At 39.1% G+C, this 17,002-nt stretch overlaps 1 protein-coding gene across 4 annotated transcripts in view; it reads left to right on the forward strand.

Moving 5' to 3' along the window:
• The first annotated feature begins 1,326 nt into the window (after positions 1-1,326).
• AASDH (aminoadipate-semialdehyde dehydrogenase) overlaps positions 1,327-17,002 on the forward strand; it is a 34,920-nt gene continuing 19,244 nt past the window's right edge. For 3 of the 4 annotated variants that reach the window (XR_013958983.1, XM_080640079.1, XM_080640078.1), the window contains exons 1-9: positions 1,347-1,855; positions 3,965-4,251; positions 5,418-5,538; positions 9,763-10,082; positions 12,500-12,692; positions 14,449-14,690; positions 15,046-15,152; positions 15,652-15,824; positions 16,472-16,664. Coding sequence is in view for 3 of the 4 variants with exons in the window: in XM_080640079.1 (XP_080496205.1) it covers positions 4,022-4,251; positions 5,418-5,538; positions 9,763-10,082; positions 12,500-12,692; positions 14,449-14,690; positions 15,046-15,152; positions 15,652-15,824; positions 16,472-16,664 (1,579 nt within the window). In the remaining variant the exon portion in view is untranslated. Of the gene's footprint in view, positions 1,856-3,964; positions 4,252-5,417; positions 5,539-9,762; positions 10,083-12,499; positions 12,693-14,448; positions 14,691-15,045; positions 15,153-15,651; positions 15,825-16,471; positions 16,665-17,002 lie in introns of all 4 variants that reach the window. The other variant, XM_080640080.1, reaches the window with a different exon arrangement.

Raw genomic sequence — 17,002 nt, forward strand, 5'->3', positions numbered from 1 at the left:
ACTTGATAGGGAGTTGGTATGCCCAGAAGACTTCCTAGAGTCTCATTACAGCTGTAGCTGGTGTGGCTAATGTGGAAGATGGGGGTTGAAGAGCTGTGGTCCACTGAGAGAACAAGCTAGAAAGATAATGAATCCTTTTGTTTACCTTGCTAAAGAGCCTGAATGTCATGCAGACAATGAGGGACCACTGAATCTTCTTAAGCAGAGAATACTGTGACTGATTTGGTGTATGTTTTAGAATAATCACCCTAGGTTACCGGGTAGTGTCTTGAACATAGTCTTCTACATTTTCAGAACCCCTGAAAAAATGATAGTAAAGATACTTTTAAAAAAATATTTTTATTGATGTCAGAGAGGAAGGGAGGAGAGACAGAAACATCAATGATGAGAGCGAACCATCGATCAGCTGCCTCCTGCACGCCCCCTACAGGGGATCAAGCCCACAATCCCGGCATGTGCCCTTGACTGGAATCAAACCCCGGACCCTTCAGTCTGCAGGCTGATGCTCTATCCACTGAGCCAAACCAGCAAAGGCAGTATAGATATTTTTAGTCATAAAACCTCAAGGATAGAGGGAAAGATAACAGAAAAATTCTTGAATCAAAAGCAAAGGGCCCAATTAATTTGGAAAAGCTAAATTCTAGACCAGCAGTGACCAAAGCCAATAAGCAACCCTATTTACATCACAGGACCCCTAAAAAAAACCTCAGAAACTGGCCTCTGGAAGGAGGGTTGAAGGAGGGTAACTAAAAGGATATATCCTTATAGCACTACCCATCACCCTCGCAGCCTAATTCTGAAGGCCATTTTGTTGTTCAAGAGAGAGTAAAACAGGGAGCCTTTGTATTAGAGGACAATGAGCACAATAGGGGAATTTAGTGAACATTTTTATACTTAATTCTGAGAGTCTCTCCACCTCCAGTCCTTTTCTCTCATTTGATATTCAAACTTGTCTCATGGGAGCTTCCAATCAGCTTTTATTTATTTATTTTTAAAATATATTTTATTGATTTCTTACAGAGAGGAAGGGAGAGGGATAGAGAGTTAGAAACATCCATGAGAGAGAAACATCGATCAGCTGCCTCCTGCACACCTCCCACTGGGGATGTGCCGGCAACCAAGGTACATGCCCTTGACCGGAATCGAACCCGGGACCCTTCAGTCCGCAGGCCGACGCTCCATCCACTGAGCCAAACCGGTTTCGGCCCAATCAGCTTTTAAATCTCCCAAGCCGCTCACCTCCAAAGCCCTCGCAGACAGTCCAAAACCCAGCAGGACCACCGCAAGCTCTCCCACGTGATTGGCTCCGAAGTTTCCGGAAGGGGCGGGGCGGGGCGACGCCGCCTGCTCGGGTCGCTCGCGCTGACGTCAACGCAGCGACTCCGGAGATTTCCCCGAGGGCAGGGTCCTTTTAGGTCTCCGCGGGCGACGCAATGGGCTGTCTTTAAGGCTTTGTGGTGACTGCTTTTTCGCTATGGGTGGCTAGGTGTCTTGAGTGGGCTGCCAGGAGAAGGCTCGGACGGGCTCGGACCTTCCGCCCAGCCCCCAAGGCCTTCGGAGTGGCGGTGGTGTCGGCGGGGCTTGTGTGCAGGAGGCAGGTACCACGACCTCAGGGGCTGGCTGTGCACAGGTCGGCTCAACTTCGGGGCGAGCCTGGCCTCCGATTTGAGTCAGTGGTGTCTGGTGGGCTGGTGTCGTGCCCGGTGTGATCTCCCCTGAGTCACCCAGCCTTGGACCCTCGGCCCCTTCACTGAAATAAGCCTGCCCCGCCTACCTGCTATCTTGGTTTCAAAGAGCAAATGAAAAAGTGTTTTGGAAGCTAAAAAGTGCATCGTTATTAAACGTAGTTAGCAATGTAAGTTAAGAAGCCGGTGAGTACGGGGAAAATAAAGTTTCTAGACTACTCACCTGTTTTTAAAATAGCCAGTATGCAAGAGAATTTGTTGACATTCCTGCTATGACTAAATAGCAGCTTCTGCAGTTGTAAAATAACAAGTATCTTAAGCTTAATGATCCCGTAACTTATGAAATCTGCTTACCAGATTTTGCTTTTCTTTCCTCCCTTGCAAGATTCAAGAAGTGTTTGGGCATCCAATAAATATAGTATTCTTTGTTGGGGAGAATGCATTTGGTTTAGTTAACGAAAATGAAAACCTTAAACAAGAATAGATTTTGCCTTAATTCTCTGTAGCAACCACTGGGAAACTCAGAGGTAGAAAAACATCTTAATTGTGTATCTCCATGTGGTGAGGGTTGCAATATGTCATAAAAATGGCATTAAAAAAAGAATTTAGTTCATTTTATAATCTTACTCCTTACTTTGAGGTCAGGTAATTTTGGAGTATTATATGTTGAGTAGATTGTCCTCAAGCGAAAAATTAACTGCTGTATGTATTTTAAAAATGCATTTTTTTGTACATAGGCCACAAATTTTTGTAAAAATGCTTTAGTATAGTACATTCTATAGTGTAGGCAGTTTGTTATTTATATTCTACAGAGCGTAGCAGAAGAAATCCTTTCTTGTAAAGGGGTCCTTATAATTTTAGTGCATGTTATGGAAAGTCTTCCTTATATTTACACAATGTATGTATAAGGAAAGTTTAAAATTTTTATATTGTGCATCACAAATAGCTAGTATTTGTAGAAATGCTTAATAAAAAGAAATACTGTAAGTACTAACGTTATCTTATATTTTTAAACTTTGTATTTAGCAATCATAGCATTTCCTAACCTTATGGGTCTAAGTTAGTGGTCGGCAAACTCATTAGTCAACAGAGCCAAATATCAACAGTACAACGATTGAAATTTCTTTTGAGAGCCGAAAACCGACTTCTGCGCATGGGCCACAAAGTTTCAGTCGCACTGTATGTGCACGCCCGCACATGGTATTTTTGGAAAAGCCACACTCAAGGGGCCAAAGAGCCGCATGTGGCTCGCGAGCCGCGGTTTGCCGACCACTGGTCTAGGTTATAGGTTATAGGTTCATTTTGCTCTCTGTAGGAATGTTTTATCAATGTTCTCTAATATTAACTAAATGACATGGATGAAAATGTATTTTGAATCAGGGAAATCAGTTCAAATAAGGGTGGACAAATTTTTAAAGCTTGAATGATTAATGTTTGCTTTGAAATCTGAAATGTAGAGTTCAAAAAAAACACCTTTATCTTCAAGAAAATACTAGCAATTTTGTTTTTTTTTTAAAAAAAAATGGTGATCCCTAACATTTCTTTGATGAAATAGTTTCAAATCTTTTTATTCTGCATTGAGAAGCCCTCAGAACATTGAATTGATACAATGTTTTATTGAGTTGTAAAATGACATTTAGAGTCTAAATTTAAATGAATTTATTGGCAATTTAAGTGTCAAATAGAATATGAAGAGCTTACTTCTTAACAATTATAAAATGACTTGATGTGACCTGAGTAAAGTATTACACTAAATAGTAATTAGCACAGTTTATATATAGTGGACAAAAACTGAATAGATTGTGGATTTTCTTTTTTTCTATCAAAGGTTGATTGTGCTTCCTCTTAAGTCCAGTCCCTAAACACAGACTTTATTTGCATTAGTCTTTTCAAAGTCCCTGTACAGGTTTTAGCACTTTAATCAATTTTTAACAATACTGAAGAAAAAATTAAACGTGGTGCTTTAAATTTGGTCTTACTGGTTAGTTTAATATATATACATATACATATACACATACATTTACATTGTAGTCATTTAAGAGATAATTCTGCATTTCTACCTGTTTCATCCTCATCAGTGTATACCACTCACCTCCCAAATTTTCTTTCAGCTCTGACCCAGCATTAAGATGATTGCATCAGATTAGTTTTCAATATCATTGTTCTCAGTGAAGTTACCATAAACAATTCATAACTTTAGAAATTCATTAATTGTATTTGATATAGTTATTTTTTGTGAGGAGTGATTTATAGACGTTTCTCTCTCCTCCCTCTACCAGGCTCTCTGTCCCTATAACACTTCTGCTACTAGTAATGTTTAGATAAACTTCAGTGAAATGACTCTTCAGGAACTGGTGCATCAGGCTGCCTCCATTTACTCCAATAAAATAGCTGTATGTTTTGATGAATGTAACGACCAGCCTCCAGTTTATTACACCTACAAGAATCTGGTCAATGCTGCTTCAGAATTATCAAATTTTCTGCAATTACACTGCGACTTCCAAGGAATTCGGGAAATTGGTCTCTACTGCCATCCTGGGATAAATGTACCCTCTTGGATTTTAGGGTAATATGTTTTAGAACTAAAAATTTGATATCACTCTAACCTAATTTGTAATTCTTTAATACACAGAATATATTACAGATTATTCTGTTTACCATTGGATTTTTCTGTATTGCTTGCTCAATTTTAGAGGGTCAAGGAATTCCTATTTCCTCTAGGATTATTTTTAATTAATTCACCAGAGCTACTTAGAAGTGATTAGAAGTTTTCATTAGTAACAGAACATTTAAATGTCTCCAAAATATAAGGCCTTCATTTGTCTGCCAAAGGAAAAATCATAAATTCTGTTGTTAGATAAAAGAAAACAAGTATTTTAAAAATAATGTGAATGTGAATATATTTTTTCCTCTAAGACAAGCTTTAGGTATTCAAGTATTCATTCAGTAAGTGAATGAATACATAATTGAGAGTTTTGGGTAATACTCCATAAAAATTGATACATGAATTGAAGAAGATACTAATTCAAACTAATATTTTAAAATGTTCAATTATTTAAGTTCTAGAATATTATTTTCACATAGTGATGATTTCTTTATTAGGGTTCTGCAGTACATAAAAGCTGTAAAGAATTAGAGATGTTGATATTCATCCCATAGTGTGTATGTTAATAGATTAATTATATAAACGCAAAACAAAAAAAAGTTTTAAAATTTTTTATTCAATCATTGACATAAATTTATTGAGAATGTAGTATGTGCAAAGATCTAGTGTCCCCAAAGTGTACTCCAACGTGCTTTTAGGTAATACAACTAACTTATATTTGATTTTATTTATGTAAGTATTGCCACTTACAAATCTATTTTAAAGTTTTCTTTCCCCTTTTAATTTATACTGGTTTTGATGAAATACGTCTTTTTAGTATGCAGATTAATAGACTCTGCATACTAATAAGTTGCATGTGGATATTTACCTTGTTTTATGTTACTCTACATAGATGAAGAAATAAGAGTCTGCTACCTGTTTGGTATCATAGTAGTAGCCTGTTAACCGAGTGTATTTTATTGTAATACATCAGCTTTAAAAAAAATCTTAGACTTCTCTGAATTAGATAATGAGAATTTAATATGAGAATTTCTGATAAAGTCAATAGTAAAGTATACAGAGAAATAGAAATGCTTAAAGATTATTTTCAACATATTGTATGCTGAATGTATACTTTGTTTCTTTAGAATTATCCAAGTCCCTGCTGCTTATGCTCCCATTGATCCAGATTCAACACCAGCATTATCAACTCATTTTATGAAAAAATGTAATCTAAAGTACATTCTTGTTGAAAAACAGCAAATTAATGTAAGTGTATATTGTTAAATGTTTTTTATTTATGTGTTACATTTATCTTTCAGTTGATAAAGGCCTTTCCTTTATCCCCTCTTGATTTCTAAATTTGCTAACTCTGTAGGATGTTTCAGCATTGTTGACATTTTGAGTTGGGTAATTGTTTTTCTGTGAGGAGTGTCCTGTACATTATAGGATGTTTACCAACATCCCTGGTCTCCAGCCACCAGATGACAGTAGAACCTCCCAGTTCTGACAACCAAAATTGTCTCCTGATATTGCCAAATGTCTGCTGGCAGTGCCCTCTACCCCCCACACTCTGTTGAAAAACACTGCTCTATGGCATGAACATATCTTCTGGCTTTATAATCATGTATTTGAATTTCCTTTCTCTTTCCAAAGAGAAAATTTTATAATACTCGAAACATTTTCTACAAGAGGCCTGATGCATGAAATTGATGCAGGAGTAGGCCTTCCTTCCCCCAGCTGCCAGCACCGGCTTCCCTCTGGCACCCAGGCTTCCCTTGCAGAGGAAGGCCCCACCCACCTGCCACAGCCCACTGGTCGGTGGCCTGGGCCTCCCTCTGCAGTTGTGATTCATGGGGCAATGGCTGGGCCCCTGACCAATTGCATCACATCTGCCTTGGCTGGCCTGGCGCCAGTGGGTGTCATAGCGTGGTCCTGGATGGTCGTTCTGTTGTTCAGCTGTTTGGTCAATTTGCATATTACGCTTTTATTATCCTATATAATAAAAGCCTAGCGAACGAACGGCAGAATGACCAGAACGACTGGTTGGCCAGTTGCTATCACGCGCACTGACCACCAGGGGGCAGATGCTCAATGCAGGAGCTGCCCCTGGTGATCAGTGTGCTCCCACAGTAGAAGCGCTGCTCGGCTGACCGGGATGGGCAGCGCTCTCATAGCGGGAGCAGCCACTCAGAAGGCAGGTCCACAGCCGCTCGACTGACCGGGATGAGTGGCGCGCCCACAGTGGGATGATGTTAAAAATCTTAGAAGGAACAAGACAGCTCCCCTCAGATTTATCTGGTCCAAAATGTCAGTGTTGAGATCCAGAAACCCTGCACTAGAGTCAGGTTGTCTGGGAGGGCATTGGTATGTGAAAGAAGCCCAATACATGATTCTTGCCCTCCAAATGCTTATAATTTAGTTGGAGAGAAAAGGTTAATACTCCTAAACCTATAAATTTACATAGTGTGATAGTGTTGTAAGTAAAGTAAATATAACCCAGTAGAGATAGGAAAATTTTAATGGCAGATGGTTTTGTGTGTGTGTGTGTGTGTGTGTGTGTGTGTGTGTGTGTGTGTTTAAATATATTTTTATTGATTCCAGAGAGAGGAAGGGAGAAGGAGAGAGAGAAACATCAATGATGAGAGAGAATCATTGATTGGCTGCCTCCTGCACGACCCCTGCTAGGGATCAAGCCCTGACCTCCTGGTTCATGGGTCAGCACTCAACCAACAGGCCACACTAGCCAGGCCAGAAGATGGTTTTGAGGTAAGTCTTTAGAAAATGTAGGTCCTAAATTGAATATTATAGGCACATCCCACCTTACCTCTAATATACACACACCGAACAAACAGAAAACACTACAGGCTTCTGGGTTTTGACCTTTTTCCTCTCATTTATATTGATTTCTTTAATGTGAAACAAGTTATATTTCATTAAGCTGCTGTCACTTTTGTCATGGCCAAACTGAATATAGCATCTTTTTATCTGAACTTAGCTCTGTATTAATCTATCTTTATCTACCAAATACCTGACCCAGAATCTCAGTCTTCTTGGGCTCACTCTATATCCAGAAGATTACCAAGCCCTGTTGATTCTTTGCTCAAAGACCCTTTCTGTCCACTTTGGTTGCAGCATATTAATTAAGGTACCATATAGCATATATAAATTGTTGCAATAGGTTCATTAAATGGCTCTCACTTATCAGACAGAGTCTTGACAGAGTAACATCTAGTCTGTGCTATTGCCACCTTCATTTGGATCCCATCGCTTACAGGTTAAGGTTTAAACTCAGGGTTGAGTTTAAAAGTTATGCAAAGTTATTAAGGATTAGCATCTCATCTCCTGTTAACAACACTACCCACCTTCTTCCTTTTCTCCAGTTCTGCAGCTTGTTGAAATGCTTAATGCTCTCCACAACGCCAGTTTTCTTGGGTCTTATACTCTGTATTGGCTGTTTGCCTGAAGTACCCATATACTTTATTTGGAGAATAGCTGCTTATAAACAAACTAGAGGCCAGGTACATGAAATTCGTGCACTGGGGGGGGTGTCCCTCAGCCCAGCCTGCACCCTCTCCAATCTGGGACCCCTTGGGGAATGTCCGACTGCCAGTTTAGGCCCGATCCCACTAAACCGGCAGTCGGACATCCCTCTCACAATCCGGGACTGCTGGCTCCTAATCGCTTGCCTGCCTGCCTTATCGCCTCTAACCGCCTCTGCCTGCCAGCCTGATCACCCCCTAACTGCTCCCCTGCTGGCCTGATTGACGCCTAACTGCTCCCCTACCGGCTCGATCGCCCCCAACTGCCCTCCCGTGCAGGCCCAATAGCCCCCAACGGCCCTCCCCTGCCAGCCCAGTCACCCCAACTGCCCTCCCCTGCCGGCCCGGTTGCCCCCAACTGCCCTCTCCTGCCGGCCCGGTCACCCCAACTGTCCTCCCCTTCCGGCCATCTTGTGATGACATGGGGTGGCCATCTTGTGACAACGTGAGGGCGGCCATCTTGTGACAACTTGAGGGCGGCCATTTTGTGATGACGCGAGGGCAAGATGCCACCTAGGCTTTTATTAGTATAGAATACTACATATGATGAAGCAATCTCTGACCTTCTAGTCAGTTATGCTTAGCCTCCTCCGTTCCTATATTTGATTATCACACTTACCATATTGTACTGCAGTTGTGTGTTTTTTGTTTTGTTTTTTTGTTATTAATCCTCACCCGAGGATATTTTTTCCATTGATTTTTTTTTTTTAGAGTGTAAGGGGGAGAGACGGAGAGAGAGAAACATTGACGTGAGAGAGACACATCGATTGGTTGTCTCCCACGTGTGCCCCAACTGGGCAGGGATCGAGCCTGCAATCAAGGTAGGTGCCCTTGACTGGAATCAAACCCAGGACCCTTCAGTCCCAGGGCCAGTGCTGCAACCACTGAGCCAAACCAGTTAGGGCATGCAATTGTGTGATTTTATATGTCTGTTTATTTTAAAGGTGAGTTTGAAAGTAAGGACAGCACTTTACTCTTGGAAGTTTTTAATTAATTAATTTATTTTTATCCCTGGATATATAGCAAGTTCTCAAAAAAAAAAAAAGCAAAAACACACACACAACAATTACAATTACAAGCCATAATGAGCCCAGCTGGTGTGGCTCAGTAGTTGAGCCTCAACCTATGAACCAGGAAGTCACAGTTCGATTCTGGGTCAGGGCTCATGCCTGGCTTTCAGGCTTGATCCCCGGTAGGAGCCTGCAGGAGGCAGCCCATCAGTGATTCTCATCATTGATGTTTCTCCCTCTCCTTTCCTCTCTAAAATCAATAAAAAGTATCTATACTAATAAAAGGGTAATATACTAATTGGGGTGGACGTCTTCCGTATGTCCATCTGGACATGCATCTGGACAAAGCCACAGCTGCTGTGAGGGCTTAGGGCTGGCACCGCGTGGGAGAGGTGGGCGGGTCCAGCACCATGAAGGAGAGGCGGGCCAGTCCGGTGCCGCCGGTCCAGTGCTGCGGCCCCTTTTGCAGAGGTGGCGAGCAGTGCCCGCACCCCCTTCCATAGAGGCAGCAGCGTGGGCCCGGTCCAGGCACCGCGTCTCTGCAGAGGCTGGACTGGGTGCAACCTGCTGTGCCTCAACCTCTCACAGCCCCTCCCCCAGCTGGCCTGGCCCTAGATCGCCCCCCCACCCATCAGTGGGCGGGGAGTGGGGCCAGTGCTAATAAGCAAGGGCCGAGGGCTGGCAGCTGCGGTGGCCGGCAGTGGCAGCAGCAGCGGGGTGATGGGGACAGTGCCTTCCGCTGTTCATCTCGGTTGCCTTCCTCAGAGGAGGACATCCCCTGAGAACTGGACTGTGAGAGGGGGCAATTTTCATGCACTGGGCCTCTAGTTTTAAAAATAAATAAATAAAACGCTGTAATGAATGAGTAAATGAATACTTTATATTACTTCTATGCAAAAAAGAATGTCTTTTTAACATTGGAAATTTTCTCCATTTAACAGAAATTCAAATCTTCCTATGAAGTATTATTGAACTATGATACACTTACAGTAGAACATAATGACTTAGTACTCTTCAGACTTCATTGGAAAAATGTTGAGGTGAGCTTGATGCTAAATGACAGAAAAGAGAAATACGAAAAAGAGAAAGTGGTAAACAACACCAGTTCTGAGAAAAGCAATGAAGAAAAGCCAGAAGAGCATATGGATGTGAGGCTAAAGCATTGTCTAGCCTATGTTCTCCATACATCAGGCACCACGGGGATACCTAAGATTGTCAGAGTCCCTCATGCATGTATAGTGCCGAACATCCAACACTTTCGGTAAGTTCTGTGCTTGGAGTCCTTTTTCAGAACTTGCAACCCCCACATTATTCAAGGGTCAACTATGCAAGTTTTATGTGACACAGGACCCTTCATAAGGAATGAAGACCCAAAGAGATGGCAAAACCTGCTTGCTTTTAGTATATTAGGTTGAACAGGAGTCAATTGTGGAAAAGTGACTAAAAGTGCCGGCCTCTCCCACGCGGTGCCAGCCCTAAGCCCTCGCAGCAGGGCTATGGGGAGGCTAAGGGAAGATAAGAATTATATATTTTTTTAAATGACAGACACTTTTTTTAAAAAAAAATATCTTTGTTGATTTCAGAGAGGAAGGGAGAGGGAAAGATAGAAACATCAATGATGAGAGAGAATCATTGATTGGCTGCCTCGTGCATGTCCCCCACTGAGGATCAAGGCCACAATCTAGGCATGTGCCCTTGACCAGAATCGAACCTGGGACCCTTCAGTCCGCAGGCTGACGCTCTATCCACTGAGCCAAACCAGCTAGGGCAAGAATTATTTTAACAAGGTCTGTTTGTAAAGAATTCTCTGAGTCTCATCTTGTTCTTAATGATAAGAATGTTACTTTCCTTCTATAGGGAGGATATCTTTCATTTGGGAATTTGAGCTCCTGTTTTTATGGGGGCGGGGAAGGAAGATCAGAGTGTTTGTATATACTGTTTTTCAAGTGCCTTTAACTCAAACCAGTCAATATGCCAGAGCAGCATATTTTGGGGTGTCGTGTTCTGAACTCCATCATTAAAAGTTAAAATTAGAAGGCTTATGTACCTAATTTGGTAGGGAAAAGGTGGGGGGGAGGCTTCTGTGGGAAGAACAAATAAGTTTCTTTATGAAAGAGAAAGAGATAAGAAATTTTATGATAATGTTAGTTTGTGCTGGTGAGAACAGTCTTTGCTGCTTCAGGACCATGAAATTCCCCTGCAGAGAGAATATGGTAGGTTTACTCTTTTGTCCTTGCTGGAAGTAAAAGCCACCCTGAAGAAGTTTGTGGCAGCCTCATTTCCCAGAAGCTGCTGTTAGTCTGATAAGGGATACTCTAAGAAGGCGCTTTTTTTTTTTTGCATCTGTTGAATCCAAGATGTCTTCAGCTTAAAATAATATTTATACCAACTCGGGTTCTGAGTGGATCTCCACAATACCATATTTGAAGATATTTTGAAGTTAAGGTAATTCCTGCTTTTAGATAGTGGGTTTTGTGTGTTCAAATTGAAGTACTGTAGTGCCATAGGCTCTACACAGACTGTCCATGCTCTATAATATCCTAACCACATACTAGTATATTCTATTCTGCTCTTTGATCAGCTACTGAGAGAAAATTCCAAGTACTGTAGTGGGAAAAGGGAGTCAGAGGTCTCTATTAAGCATCATTGAGTAAGTAGGATAGAATAAGTCCAGATTCCTACCAGAAAAGAACCAGGAGAATGTATCAGAGATTTATTACAAGGAATTGGTTAGCAGTTGGGGCTGGTTAAGCAATACTAAAGTATATAGCATAGGCCATCAGAAAGGGGTGATCTTGAGCAGGCTGGAACCTCATGGGAATATGTGTGTCCACAAGCAAGTCAGAAAAGAAGATCAGGGGTAGGAAGAGGAATTGCAGACTCAGCTGCTATTTTGGAGTCTCTTCTTCAGAAAAGACCTAAACGTTATTTTAATGGTCTCCCCCAGACTAAATCCAGCCAACCCAGGATAAGCTCTCTTTTGATTGAAGTCAACTGATTAGGGACTTTAATCATATCTACAAAAAGCCCTTCACAGCAGCACCTAGATAGTGTATGTTGAATAATTGGGCAAACGTGTGTGTGCTACCGAATGCAGTTGCTGCCCTCTGTCTTCTAACTCCCAAGAGAAAATATCCTTTGTCTTCTCCTTAATGGGAAACATACTAGAAAGAGAATTCTGGGGACTGTAGTTCAATCCAGCCAAGTTAACACATCAGAAAGCTATCACAGATGATTAAATATGTCATGGTAAAAAGCGTATATGGCTTTAAATGGCTTTTAATCCTTACATTTATAAAGAAGAGTTATAGCCCAGCCGGTGTTGCTCAGTGGTTGAGCATTCACCTATGAACCAGGAGGTCACACTTTGATTCCTGGTCAAGGCACACGCCCTGTTTACAGGCTTGATCCCCAGTAGAAGGTGTGCAGGAGGCAGCTGATTAGTGCTTATCATCATTGATGTTTCTCTCTCTCTCTTCCTTTCTGAAATCAATAAAAATATATTTTATTTTTTAAGAAGAGCTCTAGAATTAATAGCACCATATTGGTTAATGTAAATTAAAGAATAAAAATCTGGCCATCACCCAAAAACTTAACGGTCATAAATACTTTGTTAGGATATGTGTTTACCAAATAAATATTAGACATTTCTCATAGTTATATTCTGTTTTGCCTTAGGGTACTTTTCGAGATCACACAAGAAGATGTTTTATTTCTAGCTTCACCTCTGACCTTTGATCCTTCAGTTGTGGAAATATTTGTTGCTCTATCAAGTGGTGCCTCTCTGCTTATTGTACCAACTTCTGTCAAAGTGCTTCCATCGAAATTAGCTGCTGTTCTCTTTTCCCGTCACAGAGTGACTATTTTGCAGGTACATTTTAGGAGCAAATGAAATGTTTAGTCCTTCATGATTCAGTATTTCAAGTGTTTTAGAGAATATTTTGCATTCCTGCAATTCTTTACAATGGATTAATGATAATCTAGTTAGATTATCAAAGGCTATCTCCTGATGATTTCACTTTTTTTGTTTGAGAATGTAAAAAAAACAAATCAGTTAATTCTGGCTAGAAAATTATTTTATTGTATATTTTATACATGCTGTTATAACTAGAGGAACTTGGCTTTTACTCAGATCTGTGGGGATATGCTGTCTTTCCTGTCTTAAAGTTTAAGTTTATTGTATTTCTCACTAAAACCTAATTTAAGTATGTTAAATTATAATTGAGTTAGACATTTTTAAAGATTTAAAAAATATATACCTGAAAGTATGTTACTGCTACACAAGCCTTCAGATAGTAATTGCAAGTAGTTAGGTACTGGAGAGAAATAACAAAATTATATGAATAACAAGATAAACTAAAATTACCAGTTTTATATCTAGTATAATGAGACTCAAGAGGATGTTAAATTTCTGCCCAAGAGGATGTTAAATTTCTGCCCAAAACACAAAATTTGATATTGACTTTTTTTTTGGCAATGTGTTTTTCATCCTAAAAAAATAAAACCAAAAACATATATATATATATATATATATGTGTGTGTATATATATATATATATATATATATATATATATATGTATGTATTTATATTCATTCACAGAATGACTCACCAACAGATGAGAATTTATATCCGTTGATATATTGCTGTACTCATCTATAATAATAAAAGCGTAATATGCTAATTAGAGCGGATGTCCTTCCGGACGAAGCCGGGGCTGCGAGGGAAGCCGGGATCCCGGGTGCCAGAGGGAAGCCAGTGCCAGCAGCCGGGGGAAGGAAGGCCTGCTCTTGCACGAATTTCGTGCATCTGGCCTCTAGTTTCATTTATGTATCTCTGTGTGTGTGGCATTTCGTTACAGCAGCCTGAACAGACTCAGTAAAACAGAAAGGAATGAACTATTGATACACACAACATAGGATAATCACAAAGTATTTATGTTGCGTGAAAGAAGCCAGGTCAAATCAGAATACATGTTGTATGATTACATTTTTATACAATTCTACAAAATTCTAACTGATCATTAGTGACAGAAAATAGATCAGCAGTTATCTGGGGAAGGTGTCTAGTTGAAGGGAAGAATTATAATGGTACATAGGTAATTTTAGGATATATGCTAAGATAAACATATAGGTGTATGTTTATTAATTGGATTGTGATGGTTTCACAGATATATCTATATATCTCAAAATTTATATTGTATATCTTAAATATGTACAATTTATCGTATGTCAGTTATACCTCAATAAAACTGTTTTTAAAAAGTTCATGTTGTTTTTCTTAGGCATTTTTTTTACCCATTTTATATACTTTTTGCATAGAGAAAATGGAAAAGGGAATGTAAATTGATTTTATAGATTTTTGTCATTTTTATCTATAAACCTTTTTGTCCAAACTATATAATGAAATGTAACTAGTATTTTTCTTAAGTGTTTGGCTAAAGCAAAATTTATATCCACTTTAAAAAGATAATGCTTCCTCAGGAGTTTTCCAGCTATGATTTGCCATGTAATAAACATAGGATTAATTTCCATGTGGGCTTCCAGTGTTAAGCTTTGAACTGATCATTGCATTATTTACTTTTTTAAAGAAGTGAAGGGAAGAAATAATTATTTTTATGTATCTACAGGCAACACCGACATTACTTAGAAGATTTGGATCTCAGCTTATCAAGTCGACTGTTTTATCAGCCAGTACTTCTCTTCGAGTATTAGCCCTTGGTGGTGAAGCTTTTCCGTCACTGACTATTCTCAAAGGCTGGAGAGAAGTAGGCAATAGAACACAAATATTTAATGTTTATGGTATCACAGAGGTATCAAGTTGGGCGACTTTTTACAGGATTCCAGAGGAGATTCTTAACTCTACTTTGAAGTAAGGGTTTTAATTACTAAACAGGGTAGAAAGAACCTCTTTTTCCAGTATCTTAATGCTAATAGTGTTTTGATAGGCACTGGGATAATAATTTTAGAACACTATGTTATCTAAAATTTTAAGCTGGAAGTCCAGAACCTTTCTTATTATAACTGGTGCTATAGATCCTGCTAGAACTTTTTATGACTAAACAGCAAGAAATAACAGATCTAACCTTTTCCTCTTGGCAGTCTTTGAATTAGAGCATAATAAAAACTTTTTGTTTCTTTATTTTATACTATGTGATTTAAATACATTAGAAAATATTCTATTTAAATGAAAACTTTTAAATCTGGTTTGGGTTGTGTTTTCACAGATGTGAAATGCCTGTACAACTGGGATTTCCACTGCTTGGAACAGTGGTTGAAGTCAGAGATAATAGTGGTTTCAGAATTGAAGAAGGCAATGGCCAAGTATTTTTAGGTGGTTTTATATTTATTGATAGGGAATGATTTTCTTTTTCAAGAAAAAAAAAATCTGTGTTACTTTTATTTCCCCCAGTTTTTCTTATGTTTAGTATTCTTTTCAGTGATGATAATTTTAAATCTCAGTCTCACTTCATAGTGGTGAAACATTTAATAAGTTACCATAATTATTTCAGATAACAGTGTCTAAGGGAAGATATAAGAGTAATTTAGAAACTGTTACTTGGACCTTTATATTTGTAGCTAAAATTCTATTTAATCAGAGTTGTTAGACTTTTTAAGTTACATCTATGATTTCAGAAACAAAATTTTTTATAATTTTACTTGCGGTTATTATCTCTAATTTTATAATATTTAAAAGTGAGCCCCCTTTTCTTATAAATATTAAAAATTTGAAACTGAGTAACTGAACTTTTGGGGATATTATTGAGTTGATGGTTTTAATATATTTTCCATGCATTTTTTAAATTATTACATGGATGTTTATATCTGTGGAGGTGGCAGAAACAGAGTATGTTTTCTTGATGGCGAAGTGACAGTACCACTTGGCACAATGCGAGCCACAGGTGACTTTGTGACTGTGAAAGACGGAGAGTTATTCTTCTTGGGACGAAAGGACAGTCAGATCAAACGTCATGGCAAACGTCTTAACATTGAACTTGTGCAACAGGTAGAATTATTTAAATATTAAGTATCTACTAATATATGCAGATATTAGGGGCAGCCACCAATAATTATCTATGCCAGGATTTTCTATCAGTATCATTTAAGCCTAAGATTTTTGTAAAAGTGATGAATTACAATAATAGGTATGGATAATTCAGCATGTCCTTTATTTCCAGCATGAAGTGACAAATTGGATTTTGTTAACTGAATATTAATTGGCTTATTTTGCTGTAAAAGCTATTATTTTTGAAAGAATGTTAAGAACCCTGTGTTCTGATAATAGTAATAGCAAAATAAAAAAAAATCTCTAGTGTATTTCACAATTTAATTTGACTGTGTTGATTTCAGACATGATAAGTTTGAGCATATAGGAAGTTTGTTTTTAAATGTCCTCATTGGGACTTAAGAACACAAATAGCTGAGTGGTGGATGCCAGAGGGAATGGGGAAAGGGGAGATGGGGGTCCTAATATAAGGTGACAGGGAGAAGATTTGACTTTGGGTGGTGGGCACACGGTGCAGTATACAGATCTTGTAATATAGAAACCCACACATGAAGCCAACCTATATGTTGACCAATGTTCCCCAATCAATTTAATAAATGAAATAAAATAAAATACTCATTGGTAAATTGGGATAATCTCTCTCATAGGTTGCTGAAGGACTTCAACAAGTGGAGTCATGTGCAGTTATATGGTATAATCAGGAAAAATTAATTCTGTTCATGGTGTCAAAAAATGAGTTAGTAAAGAATTACATCTTTAAAGAACTAGAGACACATCTTCCAAGCCACGCAATCCCAGATGACCTTGTGCTGATTGATTCTCTACCATTCACATCTCATGGTAAAATAATTTAAAGCAGATATGGTTTAGTGCCAAAAGATACTAATTGTATTCATAAGTAGTTTAAAGGCCATGCAAATCCTTTTTTTTAAAAAAATGTATTTTATCGATCAGCTGCCTCCTGCACACCCGCTCCTGGGGATGTGCCTGCAACCAAGGTACATGCCCTTGACCGGAATCGAACCTGGGACCTTTCAGTCCGCAGGCTGACGCTCTATCCATTGAGCCAAACCGGCTTCGGCCATGTAAATCCTTTTTATAAGTAATAGAATATAATGTGGTAAACCCTCAGTTAAATGCTTTGTATAATTAACTCATTTTATTTCCAGAAAATCTTG

The sequence above is a fragment of the Plecotus auritus genome (genome assembly GCF_963455305.1).
Source record: "Plecotus auritus genome assembly, chromosome: 1".
NCBI lineage: Eukaryota > Metazoa > Chordata > Mammalia > Chiroptera > Vespertilionidae > Plecotus > Plecotus auritus.